General features: G+C 41.2%; 1 protein-coding gene across 10 annotated transcripts in view; it reads left to right on the forward strand.

The window, feature by feature from the left end:
• Positions 1–16,432, forward strand: part of LOC132397252 (focal adhesion kinase 1) — a 545,830-nt gene that overhangs the window by 193,462 nt on the left and 335,936 nt on the right. The window contains exon 1 of one of the 10 annotated variants that reach the window (XM_059975853.1): positions 13,285–13,303. The exons of 8 other annotated variants lie outside the window; for them this stretch is intronic. Coding sequence is in view for 1 of the 2 variants with exons in the window: in XM_059975770.1 (XP_059831753.1) it covers positions 13,544–13,589 (46 nt within the window). In the remaining variant the exon portion in view is untranslated. Of the gene's footprint in view, positions 1–13,284; positions 13,304–13,358; positions 13,590–16,432 lie in introns of those variants that run through there. One more of the 10 variants, XM_059975770.1, reaches the window with a different exon arrangement.

Below are 16,432 nucleotides of genomic sequence, written 5' to 3' on the forward strand. Positions count from 1 at the left end.
TGGGAGCACCGGATACAGTATATCATCCCAGTTGACTTGCAGGTGAAGTGGTGCCTCACCTGAAAGGACTGTCTGGGGCCTAGGATGGTGGTGAGGGAAGAAGTGTGGGGGCAGGTGTAATCAGTTTGCAGGGATAGTGCCTGGAGGGAGGTCGATGGGGAGGAATGGGGGGGATGAATGGACAAGGGAGTCGCGTAGGGAGCGATCTCTGCAGAAAGCCGAGAGTAGGGGGTAGGGGAAGATGTGTCTAGTGGTGGGATCCCGTAGGAGGTGGCGGAAATTACAGAGGATTATACGTTGGATCTGTAGGCTGGTAGGGTGATAGGTGAGGACCAGGGGGACTCTATCCCTGGTGGGCTGGCGGGGGGATGGGGTGAGGGCAGAGGTGCGTGAAATATGGGAGATGCAATGGAGGGCAGAGTTGATAGTGGACGATACAGTACTCCAACAAACTTCTGTAATTGTTCACCTAACTATGAAGGAGGGTTAGTGGGTGTAGATAATGACAAAAAGGATGTATGAGGATAAATGAAGAGGTATGCTTTAAGTACCAATGTTCATACTTCAGTAAGAAATAAGAATTGCTATGATGAATTGCTAGATTGATGAATTCTCTGCCACAGGAAACAGTTGAGTCCAGTTCAATGGCTATATTTGGAATTTTCTGCCACAGGAAACAGTTGAGGCCAGTTCATTGGCTATAGTTAAGAGGGAGTTAGATATGGCCCTTGTGGCTTAAGGGATCGGGGTTTGGAGAGCAGGCAGGTACAGGGTTCTGAGTTGGATGATCAGCCATGATCATTCTGAATGTCGGTGCAGGCTCGAAGGGCCAAATGGCCTACTCCTGCACCTACTTTCTATGTTTCTATGAAAGAGGAGTGTATATGATTTTCTTGATTTACGAAACTAAAACTTTTGTCAAATATGAAAGTAAAATTAGGTGAAAAGACTGGATAAAATGTGTCATGGATTTTAGGATATTGTGTATTTTTTGGATAGTGGTGTGGTTGTAATGTGAAAAAGTCACTGGAAGGACACTGAAGCTAATGGATATAGAAGTGTTTTATTCAACAAAATTGAGCAGCAGACATCATATTGAAATATGCATGGAGGGAAAGGTCTCCCAACCCAATATGACATGCCATTTTTATACATGAAAGATCAAAGTTAACATGACAATTCTATAGTTGCAATGTATCGACAATGCTTCCTCTGAATTTCATATAGTTTTCACTCAACTCCTCCTTCGCAGCTGCACTCCAGACACCCAAAATGAATGTTAATTGGTATTGCCTAGTTTGCAACCAGCTCTAGTCTACAACTCCAGGAAAACTATTATTCAGGGCTGAATTTTAAATTCAGTCTAAAATCCATGTTCATGTCCTAGATTGGTTGCTAGTGAAATTAATATTTGCTGAAATTTTAGGCAAAGTCATAGGCAAACCATTAGAGTCAAAGCTCATTGGCATTATTGGGAAAGAGGGAAATTCGATTCAAGATTTTCTTGGTGAGTCTAAAGTTTGCGGGTTTTAATGATGAACACTGATAGGTTTGTATTTCTTCAGGGCTTGGTCCTTTGGCACTTGCTTTGGAATCAAAACCAGGTGTAAGGCATATGCCTTGAAATTTGGTAACTTTGCAGCAGCAGTACAATGCAATACATAACAGAGGGGGGAGAAACCCCCCCAAAAAATGCCTGTGAATTGCAGTATGAAAAAAAATTAGTTAAATAAGTGGTGAAAAAAAAGTAGTGAAGTAGCGTTCATGGATTTAATGTCCATTCAGAAATCAGATGGCAGAAGGGAAGAAGCTGTTCCTGAATTGCTGAGTGTGGGCCTTCAGGCTTCTGTACCTCCTTTCCTGATGGCGTAAATGAGAAGAGGGCATGACTGGGGTGATGAGGGCCCTTAATCATGGACAGCACCTTTTTGAGGCATTGCTTCTTGAAGATGACCTGGATATTATGGAGACTAGTGCAAATATGGAGCTGAATAAGTTTACTACTCTCTGCAGCTGACTTTGATCCTGTGTTGTAGGCCCCCCACCATAACAAGATGGTGATGCAGCTATTTAGAATGCTGACAATGGTACATCTGTAGAAATTTGTGAGTGTTTTGGTGACATACCAAATCTCTTTAAACTTCAAATGAAATATAGCCACTGTTGTTCCTTCGATGTAGCTGCATTGATGTGTTGGGTCCAGGCTAGATCCTCAGAGATAGTGACACCCAGGAAGTTGACATTGCTCACTCATTCCATTTCTGATCCCTCTGGGAGTGATGCCCACAATCAGTTCTTTGGTCTTACTGACGTTGAGTTCAAGGTTACTACTGCGACACCAATCAGTAGCTGTCACTCCTCTATGTCCTCTTGTCACAATCTGAGATTCTGCCAACAATGGTTATATCATCTGTAAATTTATAGATGGCAGTTAAGCTATATCTAGCCACCCAGTTACGGCTGTTGAGAGAGTAGAGCAGTGGGCTAAGCACACATCCCAAAGGTGCACCAGTTTTGATTGTCAGCAAAATAGAAATATTATTTCCAATCCGCACAGATTGTCGTCCTCCAGTTAGGAAGTCGAAGGTCCAGTTGCAGAGGGAGATACAGAGCCCCAGGGTCTAGTGTTCTTTGGCCAGAACTGTAGGAATGATAGTGCTTTTGATCCATATTAATGATACTGACTTAAATGTGGGAGAATTAATAGTAAAGTTTGCAGATAATGCAAAAATTGCTGAAAGAAAACTTTAAACTTACAGTAAAAATTAATTGGGTAATCAGCAGAGGAAAAACTGGCAAATGAAATTCAGTTTATAACAGTGTTAATCCTTTAGAGAGAGCAATTATAGGAAAGGAATATAATAATAACCTTCAGATGCTAGGAATCTACTGCAGATGTACAACCCAATTTATTTGAATCGACGGGATAAACATTGCAAAGAATTGAGGGTTGTCATCGTGTCATCCTTCAGAGTAAAATTGGAATTGGTTAACTATTATTGTTAACATGTACTAAGGTACAGAGGTAAAAACAATCTTGCAAACTGTTCATACAGATCAGTTCATTACACAGTGCATTGAGTATTACAAGGTAATACAACAGAATGCAGAATCAGATTGTAAACTTGAGACATCCTTGCTAAAATTGTACTGTAAAGTTAATATGGTTGACATTCGCCACTGAATACTTTGGCAGTTTCTGTCAAAAAAATCTACACTTTCTAACATCTTCAGTGAATAACCAAAATCAAGCACACCAAATTGAATTTGTCTTAGGATGCTGTTAATAGTCCATTAGCATATTATGGTTATTTTAGAACTGGGTCATTAGCAGAGTTGTGCACTAGAATTGTGTACAGTCCTTTCATGGAAATTGAATTGCTTTGCATAGTAGACCAATAATTATCAATGCTTGGACTTATGAACTCAGAGAGGGTGGTGATATACTATTTTTCTTAAATAGTAACATTTTCCTTGTTTACTTTTGTGAGAATCCAAAGAATAAACAGGTGTAACACGGAATATCATATTTTCTGGTTTGCATTAAGTAAATGCAACGTGTATTTGAAACTTATTTTTCATGGCTTGGTCCATGTAGGTACCAATGACGTGGGTAGGGAGATTGATGAGGTTCTGCAAAGTGAGTTCAGGGACTTAGGTGCTCAATTAAAGGGCAGTACCTCCAGGGTTATGATCTCAGGATTGCTACCCATGCCATGTGCTAGTGGGGCTTGAAATAATAAAATTATACAGTTTAACACATGGCTAAGGGCTTGGTGTAGGAGGGAGGGCTTCAGATTTTTGGATTATTCAGCACTCTTCCAAGGAGGTGGTAGAGAAGAGACTATTTGCACATGAACTGGAAGGGGTGTAATATCCTAGTGGGAAGGTTTACTGGTGCTGCTTGGGAGGGTGGAGGTGGAGAATCGGGATTTAAACTGGAGTTGAAGTGGGATGGGAAGCAGAGTGCCATAATAGATGATGGAGGGGTTGTGGAGATGTGTTATTAAGAGGAATAAGTTAGGAGTGAAGCATTTGAGCATGGTGCAACAAATGTACTGAGCTGCGTATGTTTCAATGTGAGAAGTATTGTAGGAAAGGCAGATGAGCTCAGGACATGAATCAACACCTGGAATTATGATACAGTAGCTATTAGTGAGACTTGGTTGCAGGAGGGGCAGGATTGGTAGCTCACTATTCTGGGGTTATTTTAGACACAACAGAGCAGGAGTGATTAAAGGAGGAGGGGTAGAGAAAGGTGTACTTGGTAAGTGGAAGATTCAGGAGATGCAAATGCATTCTCTATTCACCAACATTTTGTTCATTTCCCTCACTTTGTCATTAGCAGCCACACTATTAGTTGTTTGCTAGTCAAGGAAAATGTCACAGCAGTGTTCATTCAGGACAGACTGGAGAACTCATCTAGTGAGGAGTTATGGATGGAACTGAGTAATAAAAAAGGTATGATCATGTTAATGGGGCTATATTACAGACCACGCAACAGTCTAAGGGATTTAGAGAAACAAATTTGTAGAGAGATTACAGACCATTATAAGAAACAAGTTTATTATTGTAGTTGATTTTAACATGACACATATCAGAATCAGGTATATTATCACTGACATGCAGAGGGGAAAATGCTGTTCCTGCCTTCAGACTTCTGCACCTCCTGCCTGATGGTAACAGTGAGAAAATGGCATGCCCTGGGTGCTGGAGGTCCTTAATAATTGATGCTGCCTTTCTGAGACACCGATCCTTGAAGATGCCCTGGGTACTTCGTAGGTTTGTACCCAAGATGGAGCCGACTAGATTTACAACCCTCTGCAGCTTCTTTCGATCTTGTGCAGTAGCCCTGCCCCCCATACCAGATAGTGATGCAGCCTGTCAGAATGCTCTCCACGGTACATTTATAGAAGTTATTGAGTGTTTTTGTTGACATACCAAATCTCTTCAAATTCCTAATGAAGTATAGCCGCAGTCTTGCCTTCTTTATAACTGCATCAATATGTTGGGACCAGGTTAGATCCTCAGAGATCTTGATACCCAGGAACTTGAAACTGCTCACTCTCTCTACTTCTGATCCCTCCAAGAGGATTGGTATGTGTTCCTTCATCTTACCCTTCCTGAAGTCCACAATCAGCTCTTTCGTCTTATTGATTATGAGTGCCAGGTTTTAACTCCGATACCACTCCACTGATTGGCATATCTCACTCCCGTACGCCCGCTCATCACCATCTGTGATTCTACCAACAGTGGTTGTATCATCAACAAATTTATAGATGGTATTTGTGCTAAACCTAGCCACACAGTTATGGGTATATAGAGAGTAGAGCAGTGTGTAAGCACCCACCCCTGAGGTGCACTAGTGTTGATTGTCAGCGAGGAGGAGATGTTATCACCGATACACACAGATTGTGGACTTCAGGTTAGAAGTCGAGGATCCAATTGAAGAGGAAGGTACAGAAGCCCAGGTTCTGCAACTTATCAATCAGGATTATGGGAATGATGGTATTGAATGCTGAGCTGTAGTTGATGAACAGCATCCTGACCCAGGTGTTTGTGTTGTCCAGTAAAGCCATGCGAAGAACCATTGAGATTGCATCTGCCGTTGACTTATTGTGGCAAAAGGCAAATTACAGTGGGTCCAGGTTCTTGTTGAGTTCAGTCTAGTCATGACTAACCTATCGAAGCATTTCATAATTGTAGATGTGAGTGCTACCGGGTGATAGTCATTAAGGCAGCTCACATTATTCTTCTTAGGCACTGGTATAATTGTTGCCTTTTTAAAGCAAATGGGATCTTCCGCCCGGAGCAGTGAGAGGTTGAATACTCCCGCCAGTTGGTTGGCATAGGTTTTCAAAGCCTTACTAGGTACTCCATCGGGATCTTACGCCTTGCGAGGATTCACTCTCTTTAAATAGAATCTGACATCGGCCTCTGATACAGAGATCACAGGGTAATCAGGTGCAGCGGGGATCTTCACAGCTGTGGTTATATTCTCCCTTTCAAAGTGAACATTGAAGGCCTTGAGTTCATCTGGTAGTGAAGCATTGCTGCAAATCATGCTATTGGATTTTGCTTTGTAGTTAGTAATGTCTTGCAAGCCCTGCCAGAATTGTCGTACATCTAATGTCGCCTCCAACCTCGTTCGAAATTGTCTCTTCGCTCTTGAAATAGCCCTCTGCAAATCATACTTGGTTCTGTGGTACAGTCCTGGTTTTGTGGTACATCCCATATGACTAGTCTTAATTCCCTTAATCAAAGCTGTACATAATTCACTTTTGGTCATGAATACTGAATTAGAAAGAGTAATTCTATCATAATGAATTTAGTATACAGTATTGGTAATATAAGTCATGCAGTGTGAGGTATTAGTTGAATATTATCAATTAAATTTCTGACATTTAACTCTTCAGCAGATAGCTCAAAAACCAAATTCATCTTTCACTTTAATTCTTTACATTTAAGAGTGTTTCCCAACTTTTTTTCTGAAAAACTGGTTCTAGGTTTTTGGGTATGGCCTGTAATCCATACAGCATTTGGAAAAACCTCTTCTGCACTCTTTTAAGCTTTGGCATGTTATAATTGGGCAACCAGAACTGAATGCAGTATTCCAGATATGGCCTAACTAGAGTTTTATAAAGCTGCAACATAACTTCTTGATTCTTAACCTGAACTCCTTGATTAATAATGGCAAGTGTTATACATCTTTACTACCCTATCAACCTATGTGGCTACTTTCAGAGAACTATGGACTTGGAACTCAAGGTCCCTCTGCTCATCAATACTTGCCATTAACAGTGCGCTTTCCCTTTACATTTGATTTGCTAAAGTGCAATGTTTCACATTTGACTGCGTTAAGTTGTCTGCCATTTAGCTACCCATATCTGCAACTGATCTATTTTGCAATGTATTGTTTGCAATCTTCTGTGCTATTCTCAGCACCACCAGTCTTCATATTGTCTACAAACTTACTACATTTTTATTCAAGTCATACCACAATCAGATGTCCCTATACAGATGCTGATAAAGCACCACTCGTCACAGAACAACCACAATAAGACCCATTCACCACTGCCTTCCCTCTGTCTACTATGGGCAAGGAATTCTGAATCCTAATAGCCAATTCACCATGGGTCTTATAATCTTCTGGATGAGGCTCCCATGAAGGATCTTAACAAATGTCTTATTGAAGTCCATATAGATAACATCTACAGCTCCACCTCTGTCAACCACTCTTGTCACGTCCTCAAAACTCAGTCAAGTTAGTTAAAACATAACTTGCCCCGCTACGCTGAATGTCCCTAATTAGGCCATGGTAAATCCTTTTCCCTGAGACTGCTCCCCAATAACTCGCTACAACTTATGAGAGTCTTGTCTACAGTTTCTAGGGTTATCCGTATTTCCCTTCTTGGGAACAACATTAGCTACTTGGCAGTCCTCTGGAACCTCAACAGTGGCTAGAGCACACAAAGCTATTGGTCAAGACCCCAGCAATCTCATCTCAATAACCTGGGGAATATTCTGTCAGGTCCTGGTGACTTATCCGCCTTAAAGGTTCTTTAAGAGACCCAACATGACTTTGTTCTTTATCTCAAAATGCCCTAACAAATTTGTATGTTCCACAATGATCTCCCTATATGCACGTCCTTCTAGCAAATATGATGCAAAGCAGTGACTTCTTTATAATCCTCAAAGGCTCTGTTTAGTTATAGCGTCCTAAAATTTGCACATGCTTCCTTTTTCTTGACTTAATTCACTACCTCTCAACATCCAGAGTATCCTTCTTGTCTACTGGAACATAGTTGTCCTGTACTCTGTGCGGTTGGTCTTTAGACACCCCCCACATGTCACATGTAGATTTGCCACAAAACAGCTGTTATTGATGATCTGTCCTTTGTTCATCCCCAGTATGCTCGTAATTTGCCCGGGTCCAATTTAAAGTTCCTGCAAGATCCCTGCCTATTCTTACCTACAGTTGTCTTAAAGCTTAAGGCATTGTGGACACTATTTGCCTCACAGCTTTCCCACTGAAGGTCTGTCACCTGGCCAGGCTCATTACCCACCAGGCCGAGTATGGTGTCTTGTTGGACTATCTACACACTGACTAAAGAAACCCTTTGGATGGGTCTAACAAATTCTGCCTTAGCTAAATCTCTTACACAAAGTATATTAGAAAGTTGAAGTCACTTCACTATACTTTTGGCTAATTTACCTGTTTGTGTTTCTCAATATCCCAGTGGCTATTTAGTTGTCTGTAGAGTGGTCCCATCAGAGTGATTGCAACATCTTACATTTTTGAATTGAGTTCTTCCCATACAGAGTCAGTTGATGAACCCTCTCTTATTTCTCTTTAAGTGCAGCTGTGAAATTGCTCCTGATTAATACTCTACCTTAGCCCTCATTCAATCCTCCCACCTCTCCTTACCTCCTTCTCTATCTTTTCTAAAACACTGAAACATTTAAGTGCCATTCCCAACCAAGGCTCTGTTTTGATCATTCCAAGTCTTGATCCATGCTCTGACTGCATCACCCTAACCCATAAAACTCCTGCCATTAAAATACACACATTTCAACCAGTTCATCCTATTTTGTCTATCACTTTGTTCCTGCTGGTTCTTACTGATCATCTCATCTACCTTCCTTTCAGTCCCTGCACTTTCTGAACTGGTCCTCTGGTTTCCATCCGGAGTTAACTGCTCTGTGATACCCTAATTCTTTTCTCACCTTGTGCCTGCATTCAAACATGTCTAGTCCAGCAGTCCATAGAATTTGGCCCTCTCTGACAACTGGCTCGATCAGTCCAGTGTCCCCTTCACCATCAGTTCTGATTAACTGGTTCGGAGAGACTGAACATAATTGGCTGGAGCAGATTGGGAAGGTAAAGCAGAAATTGAGACAGTGATGAGGATGCTCCAAATTGGTAACTGGAAAGAACCTGATAATCAGGTGTGAGTTGCTCTCAGGGCTGTTGTACTTCGTGCCTGTCCCTCACTCCTCCAGGTTGAAAGTCACCCAGGATGTTTTCTGGGGTTCATCTGGGTTTCCAGGATGGAGTGAGTCGGATAGGTGAAGATGCACAAGACCCTGGACAGCAGGAGCAGAAACGTACCCAGTGTTGCCCTTGCCCTGATGATCATATTCATGTGCGACTGCAGCAGGTTGTCTGTGCAGCCTAAGTACATGGGCACCAAGTACTACCATGTGCCAAGGTTCTTTCTTTCCCCAGTGTTGTGAAGCTTGGGTCTGGTCCCGTTGCCACATTACCTAACCTTGGTGGAAAAATTTTCCAGACCAACATGTTTGACCACAAGTCCATGAGGCAGTGGTCCCCAAGTAATATTCTGCACACAGTGCAGGAGAAGGACTCAATAAGTACAGAGGGGTGGTTTCTTGAGCAAACTGTCAGACCATCTGGTAGAATGCCTCATCGCCAGATCTCACCAGCAGGCACCAAGATCTTGCTTGGTTTGTGGTAAGTGGTGTCCTCCCATTCAGATCCTTCTAACATGTCTAGAACATCACTCCCACAGTATGCTGTTCCAAGAAATCTGTAGTAGTGATGAGATGGTCATTCACCTCTTTGGAACATTTGGTTTTGAAGAGGGTGTGGAGATAGATGCAACAGCCTGTGTCATGTTTCATCTGCGCAGTTGTGTGACAGAGGACTCTCTGATCTACGGGTTGTTCCCAGAGACAGAAACAAACATCAAGTGTTGCTGGAAGATCACCAACTCAGTGAAAGATGCCTTTTGTCTCCCCGAAACTTGCTGATCTGCCAGCACGTTGAGATGTCCGTAGAGGAATGGTGCAGACTGGCATATTCCAAGCTGCAGAAGAACATGCTAAGGGATTCACTGAAGCTTGGTGCAGCCACCCCAGAGGCTTGGTGGGGGAGAACTAGAGTACAGGGTTCTTCTGCTACTGGCCAGGGAGAGGGCAGGTTGGAAGAGGAAGCCCCTCAATTATTATAGTAGAGCATTGCCCCAGGGACCACATAGTGACAATAGTGTTACTGGCTTTAAGAAATGTAATTGAACATGACTTAACTCCTGTCTAAGAATGTAAGAATGAAAAGGCATTGCACAGTTTATTCTTGTTAATATTTTGTTATTCATAAAGTTTGGTTTGGTTTAAGATAGTCAAGAGAACTTTGTGAGATTTTACTTGAGACATCTGCATTGTTCACACTTGGATGCAAACTATAATGATTTGCCAGAACCCCTTTTAATATTTTTTTATAATTTACACTTTTTAAAAATCTTGATGAGACCTTCATCCTAATTGAGTGTAGGGTTCTTGGGGTTGCATGACATGTTCTTTTTTACTGTACTGTTAATTCAATGTGTAATAATTATTGAACATGTTAATGTTCACTGAAAGCACCATTGGGTTTTTGAAGGCCCCACTGAGCTTCTGTTCACAATTTTTTTAACATAATTCAAGAAATGTTTTTCAAGGACAGTATCATTCCACCAAGCTAATTGATAACATGGATTTTTATTTGCATTGTTAGCTCTATTAATTACACTCGTTTTATTTTTGTGTTACTGACAAAATGACACTGCTTGTCTTCAATAAATTTGACTGCTCTGAATGTTTTTTTTAAAAGACTGTGACAACTATCTGCCATGAAATATTGCTTTGTTCTGCTATTTCTACTTCTCTGAATTCTCGAATTCTTTTCTCACTTTGCTCAACTTTATCTGAACTACATCATCTGTTTTATGTCAGATTCTGCAGGTGGGATAAAGAACTGTGCCGCACAGCAACAGTCCCATCTGCCATAATGTCTGTGCCACAATGGTGCCAATTGCAACTAACCACATCTGCCTGCATGTGCTCTATGTCCCTCCATTGCCTGCCTGTTCATGTGCCTGTCTTAAGCCAACATTGCAAAATGCAGTAATGAGATGCATTCATGAGTATCACCTCCAGTCTTGAGGACTGTTAGATCTGACAAGTGAATGGCATAATTTTGTTCTGAGCAGTCTGATTTCCTCAACTCATGTACTATGTTGTACTTCCAAATGATTCCATAAGTTTTTTGGGAAAAGCTGCTTGTATAGTACAACATGTATTGGTTGTGTTAGCATAATGATTTCATGTTCAAGTTTATTGCTCTTTTACTGTATATACATACAACCAAACAAAACAATTTTCCTTTGGACCACAGTGCACTCACACAGCACATAAACCAAAATATTGCACTTTAAGTAAGTTAATATAATTCAAAATGCATGTAGTAAAGTGCACACAGGTAAACAGATCACTGTCTTAGTGACAAGACCTCAGTGGTGCCAGGGTATCCATTTAGTTTTACAACCTAAGGGAAGAAGCTATTGCCTGTCTGGATGTTTCTGTACCCACTCCTGATGGTAGTGGGTCAAAGAGATTGTAGGATGGGTGATAGGGATCCTCAACAATGCTTTGGGCCCTTCGTTTGCAACTCTCCTAGTAAATGTCACAATGGGGAGGGGGTGGAGCAAAACCCTGATATTCCTCAGCTGTTTTTACTTCCTCTGCAGGGTGCTGTGGTCCAATGCCTTGCACGGTTTATGTTTGGATAAGTATTGGCTTAAACTGTTGATGTAGACAGTCAAATTTGAAACCACAATGATGCATGAGAAAGTTAATTATTTGGTATTAAATACACATGAAGTAAGCTACCACCAATATTATTCATTATTGAGATACAGTGCAGCTTGGACCCTTCCAGCCCTTCAAGTCATGCACCTCCAGTGACTCCTGATTTTGCCCTAGCTTAATCATGGGACAAATTACAAAGACTAGTTCACCTACTAACTGGTACGTCTTTGGACTGTGGGAGGAAACCAGAGCACCCTGAGAAAACACTCATTCCATGATGAGGACGTATAGATTCCTTACAGATGATGTTGGAATTGAACTCCAACCTCAAACGCCCCAAGGTGTAATAGCATCATGCTAACTGCTACAAGACCATTTAGTGGTCACAAAAACACTGGTGTGTTGTGAAAACCTGTCTAGTTCATAGATGTTCTCAAGGGAAGTAAATTTGCCATTATTTTACCAAGTCTAGCATGTTAAGTGTTTCCAGATATACTATAATGTGGTTGACTCTTGACTGTCCTTTGAAATGGATAACAAGCTACTCATTTCAGGGGAATTTGATAAATGCTGGCCTGGTTGAGAACATGCCAAGTTTAAAAAAAAATAAATTGTGTTTCAAGTACTTTACAGGTAATGAAGTACTTTTGAAGTGTAGTCACAGTTGTAATGTGGAAAATATGGTAGCTGATTTGTGTTCAATAACATCCCACAAAAAATGTTATAGATTACCTGTTTCTTAGTAGTTTGAGGAAAAATTGTTCACTCTACTGAGAGAAAGGCATTTGTTATAGGGTTTGGGGGCTGATAGAGTCTTGGTTTAACATCACATCCCAGACTGAGTAGCAGTCCTTCACTACTGCTCTCTAATACTACTCACTTAGGGTAGCCCCTGCGGTAGTGTGACACTTCTATGTATTGTGTGAGAAAAATATACATAATTTAAAAATAGGTAATTTGATTACAGTTACACTTGTGTTTAGCAAACAATTGTGTATCTGTATCATTATTGTTTATTGACAATGATTTATTTGAAGTTAAAATTTTAAGGTGTATTCCATTTTGATAACTCTTGTCAACTGATAATGTTCTGTTTGAAAGCACTCATAAGAGTAAAACTTTGAGATCCAATATGATATATTTGGCAGTCAATTTAACAAATGTAGTTCGTTTTAAAACTTTACTCCCTAACTATTTGGGAAATATGGACGATTCCTCTGAGGATCAAGGAGCTAGCTGTGGTACTGATAGGTCAGTAATTATAGTGCTGTCCTAGTTTTGAGGCACTGCGTGTTCAGACTTCAATGTTGCTATGTGTATTGTGACGAGTTCACTATTCATGTAGCACGAGAACAGCAAGATGAACTGGAAGTTGCATAATTTTGTTACCTGATCTTATATTTAATTTTAAGCAAAACAAACTTTTAGGGTTAGGTGGGTGTTAGGGACAATCTGCACAGATGCAGGAGGCACGTCCGAAGGCATACAGTCATGACCTGGGTCAGATTTGATTTGCATTGAGGCTTCAGTTGAATTCTCTGGTTGGTTTCGTAAACAGGAGTCTGTGGGTGAGATTAGCATATTAATAAGGTGCTTGCTAATCAACTCCAAATGGAGCTGGCTGCAGGCTACAGAAGTGCTTTTAGCAGTTTGCACCGGAAAAGATGGCTTGGGTACACGGGAAACATGAGGAGAATCTGAAACTTGAACACAGGTCTGTGGATTTCTTTGCTGAAGAAATTGTATGCTGTTCTGCACCACTGTGGAACCAGTAATAGGAGAACTAATGTGAAAACGCATATGAAAGGAAGCAGGGTTTTTGTGTTGTTCCGAAGTGTCTTCCCAGCCCCCTACTGGAACCCATACGGGCAGCATTGAATTGAGACATTGTATGCAGTAGCTTGACTAGCGTGTATGCTGGCAAGGCCTATTTCAAGAAGCAGGTGTCGTCTGTATGGAGAAGAGCGGGTGCAGTCCATTCCCAGTATGCTGGGCTAAAGGTATTGGCAAATAAAAAAAAACTTACTCATTTAATGAACAAAGAAAACTTTGGCAGAAATGTAACATGTTTAATCTAAAGTGATTTATATAGATTTTTGTAAAGGATTTATTTTTAATTGCCTTTAGTGGATTGGGGTAAGAATCTTTTGTTATTTGGCAGCAGTATACTGATTTGTTATGTTTACTTTGCCCTTGTTTCTATTTTTAAGTGATGTTATCACCATCATCAAGTATCAGAAAATTGACAATCATTAGCATAGAGCTAAAATATGGGAATAAAACATTTAGTTTAAAAGCCAATTTGTATTAAGCTAGTCAAACCTTAACTTTTCAATTGTAATTACCTGCTATGACCTGACAGGGCTCCTCATTTTGTCAGAGTCCAAAGTGCAGATATTTGGCACTGCATATTTAGGCTGTCTTTTCCCTTTGATTTTTTAAAAAATAGCATTTCCTAATCTCTTAATGCTTAAACAGAAGGAATTAAAAGATATATAATTTCTACACCTCGCAAGTCAGCCAATGTAAGTACTTTTGAAGTGAAATCACTAATTTTGTGTTAATTTAGTAATCTCATCCTATTTATTGGGTTGCGTAAAAAAAAGCCCTTTTGTATACTCTAACTAAGGTAAACATCTCAGGCGCCCCAATAACCATGCTTTAGCTGTACAATATTTCAAGCCTCCCACATGTCTGATTTGAATGAAGATGTGCACATGTATATGGCCTGTCATTTAAATCTGAGTTAGTGTAGCTACATAGATATATGAGTGGTTCCCACACTTTGAAAGGTATAAAATATATCCGTTATTTAAAAAAAGAGTTGCAGAGAATGAGGAACTGCATGTAGTTATCCTGAAAATGGTGGAATCTATTAAAAGTAATAACGTGGCCCTTAGAATATAATCAGATTGAGCAAAGCTGGCATGGATTTAGGAAAAGGAAATCCTATTTGACAATTTCAGTTTTCTGAGCTTGTAATTGGTAGAGTAAATAAGATAACCACTTGATGAAATGTATTTGGACTTTTAAAAAAAAAAGGACTTTGACAAGATTATTAAACAGATGTAGAGTATATAAAACTGGGATATTATATGCATGAATGAGAATTGATTAGTGGGCAACAGACTTATTGGAAATAGCGAATCATTTTCAGGTTCATAAGGTATGACTGGTGGTGAGATGCCACAGGGATTTGTGCTGTGGCCTCAGTTGTGCACAAGCTGTGTCATTGACTTGGGTGAGAGAACATCTGCAACATGCTGACGTGGGTCTTAATGAAGAATGTTCAGATAAGTTTTTGGGTGATGAATTCCTAAGCACATGTTAGGTGAACTATGATGTGGAGAAAGAAGAGTTCATGCTCTTCAACAGGAAAAATATAGAGAATTTTAGTTTAAACAGCAAGATCAAAATGTTTTGTGCTCAGTATGACCTTGGTCTCCTTGTGCATAGAGCATGTGAAGTTGGAGATAAATCATTATCCACATCTGTGAAGAGGATGCATCTCAGCAATGCAATAATCTTGACCATCTTCAAGAAAGGAGACATAAGACAGAGAACTATATAGCAGTCTCCATGCTAACTACTGAAGGAAACTATTAGCACCCGAGTGTTTGAAATCCGGAACACACTACTGGAGTGGCTGGTGAAGGCAGGCTCTTTCACAACATTTAATATAAGTACTTCATTCAGCATTGCATTTGAAACTATGGCCCAAATGCTGGAGGCAAAAAAGAACTGGTGTAGATACAAACAGGAGAAAATCTGCAGATGCTGGAAATTCAAACAACACACACAAAATGGTGGTGGAACACAGCAGGCCAGGCAGCATCTATAAAGGAGAAATACTGTTGACGTTTCTGGCCGAGACCCTTCGTCAGGACTAACTGAAAGGAAAGAAACTAAGAGATTTGAAAGTAGTGGGGGGAGGGGGGAATGCAGAATGATAGGAGAGGACCGGAGGGGGTGGGATGAAGCTAAGAGCTGGAAAAGTGATTGGCGAAAGTGATACAGAACTGGAGAAGGGAAAGGATCATGGGACAGGAGGCCTTGGGAGAAAGAAAGGGGGAGGGGGAGCACCAGAGGGAAGGGGGGGACTCTGCTCTCAAATGCATCTCTCCCATTTCCTGCACATCTGCCCTCACCCCATCCGACCCCCACCCCACTCGGGATAGGGTTCCCCTTGTCCTCACCTACCACCCCACCAGCCTCCAGGTCCAACATATAATTCTCCATAACCCGCCACCTCCAATGGGATCCCACTACCAAGCACATCTTTCCCTCCCCACCTCTTTCTGCTTTCCACAGGGATTGCTCCCTACGTGACTCCCTTGTCCACTCGTCCCCCCCCATCCCTTCCCACCGATCTCCCTCCTGGCACTTATCCTTGTAAGCGAAACTACACCTGCCCTTACACTTCCTCCCTCACCACTATTCAGGGCCCCAGACAGTCCTTCCAGGTGAGGCGACACTTCACCTGTGAGTCGGCTGGTGTGGTATACTGCGTCCGGTGCTCCCGGTGTGGCCTTTTATATATTGGTGAGACCCGACACAGACTGGGAGACCATTTCGCAGAACACCTATGCTCGGTCCGCCAGAGAAAGCAGGATCTCCCAGTGGCCACACATTTTAATTCCACGTCCCATTCCCATTCTGATATGTCTATCCATGGCCTCCTGTACTGTCAAGATGAATCCACACTCAGGTTGGAGGAACAACACCTTATATACCGGCTGGGTAACCTCCAACCTGATGGCATAAACATTGACTTCTCTAACTTCTTTCTTTCTTTCTTTTTCAATCTTTTTATTAAATTTCATATATAAAAAAAAACAGCACA

This window comes from Hypanus sabinus, chromosome 1 (assembly GCF_030144855.1).
Source record: "Hypanus sabinus isolate sHypSab1 chromosome 1, sHypSab1.hap1, whole genome shotgun sequence".
Taxonomy (NCBI): domain Eukaryota; kingdom Metazoa; phylum Chordata; class Chondrichthyes; order Myliobatiformes; family Dasyatidae; genus Hypanus; species Hypanus sabinus.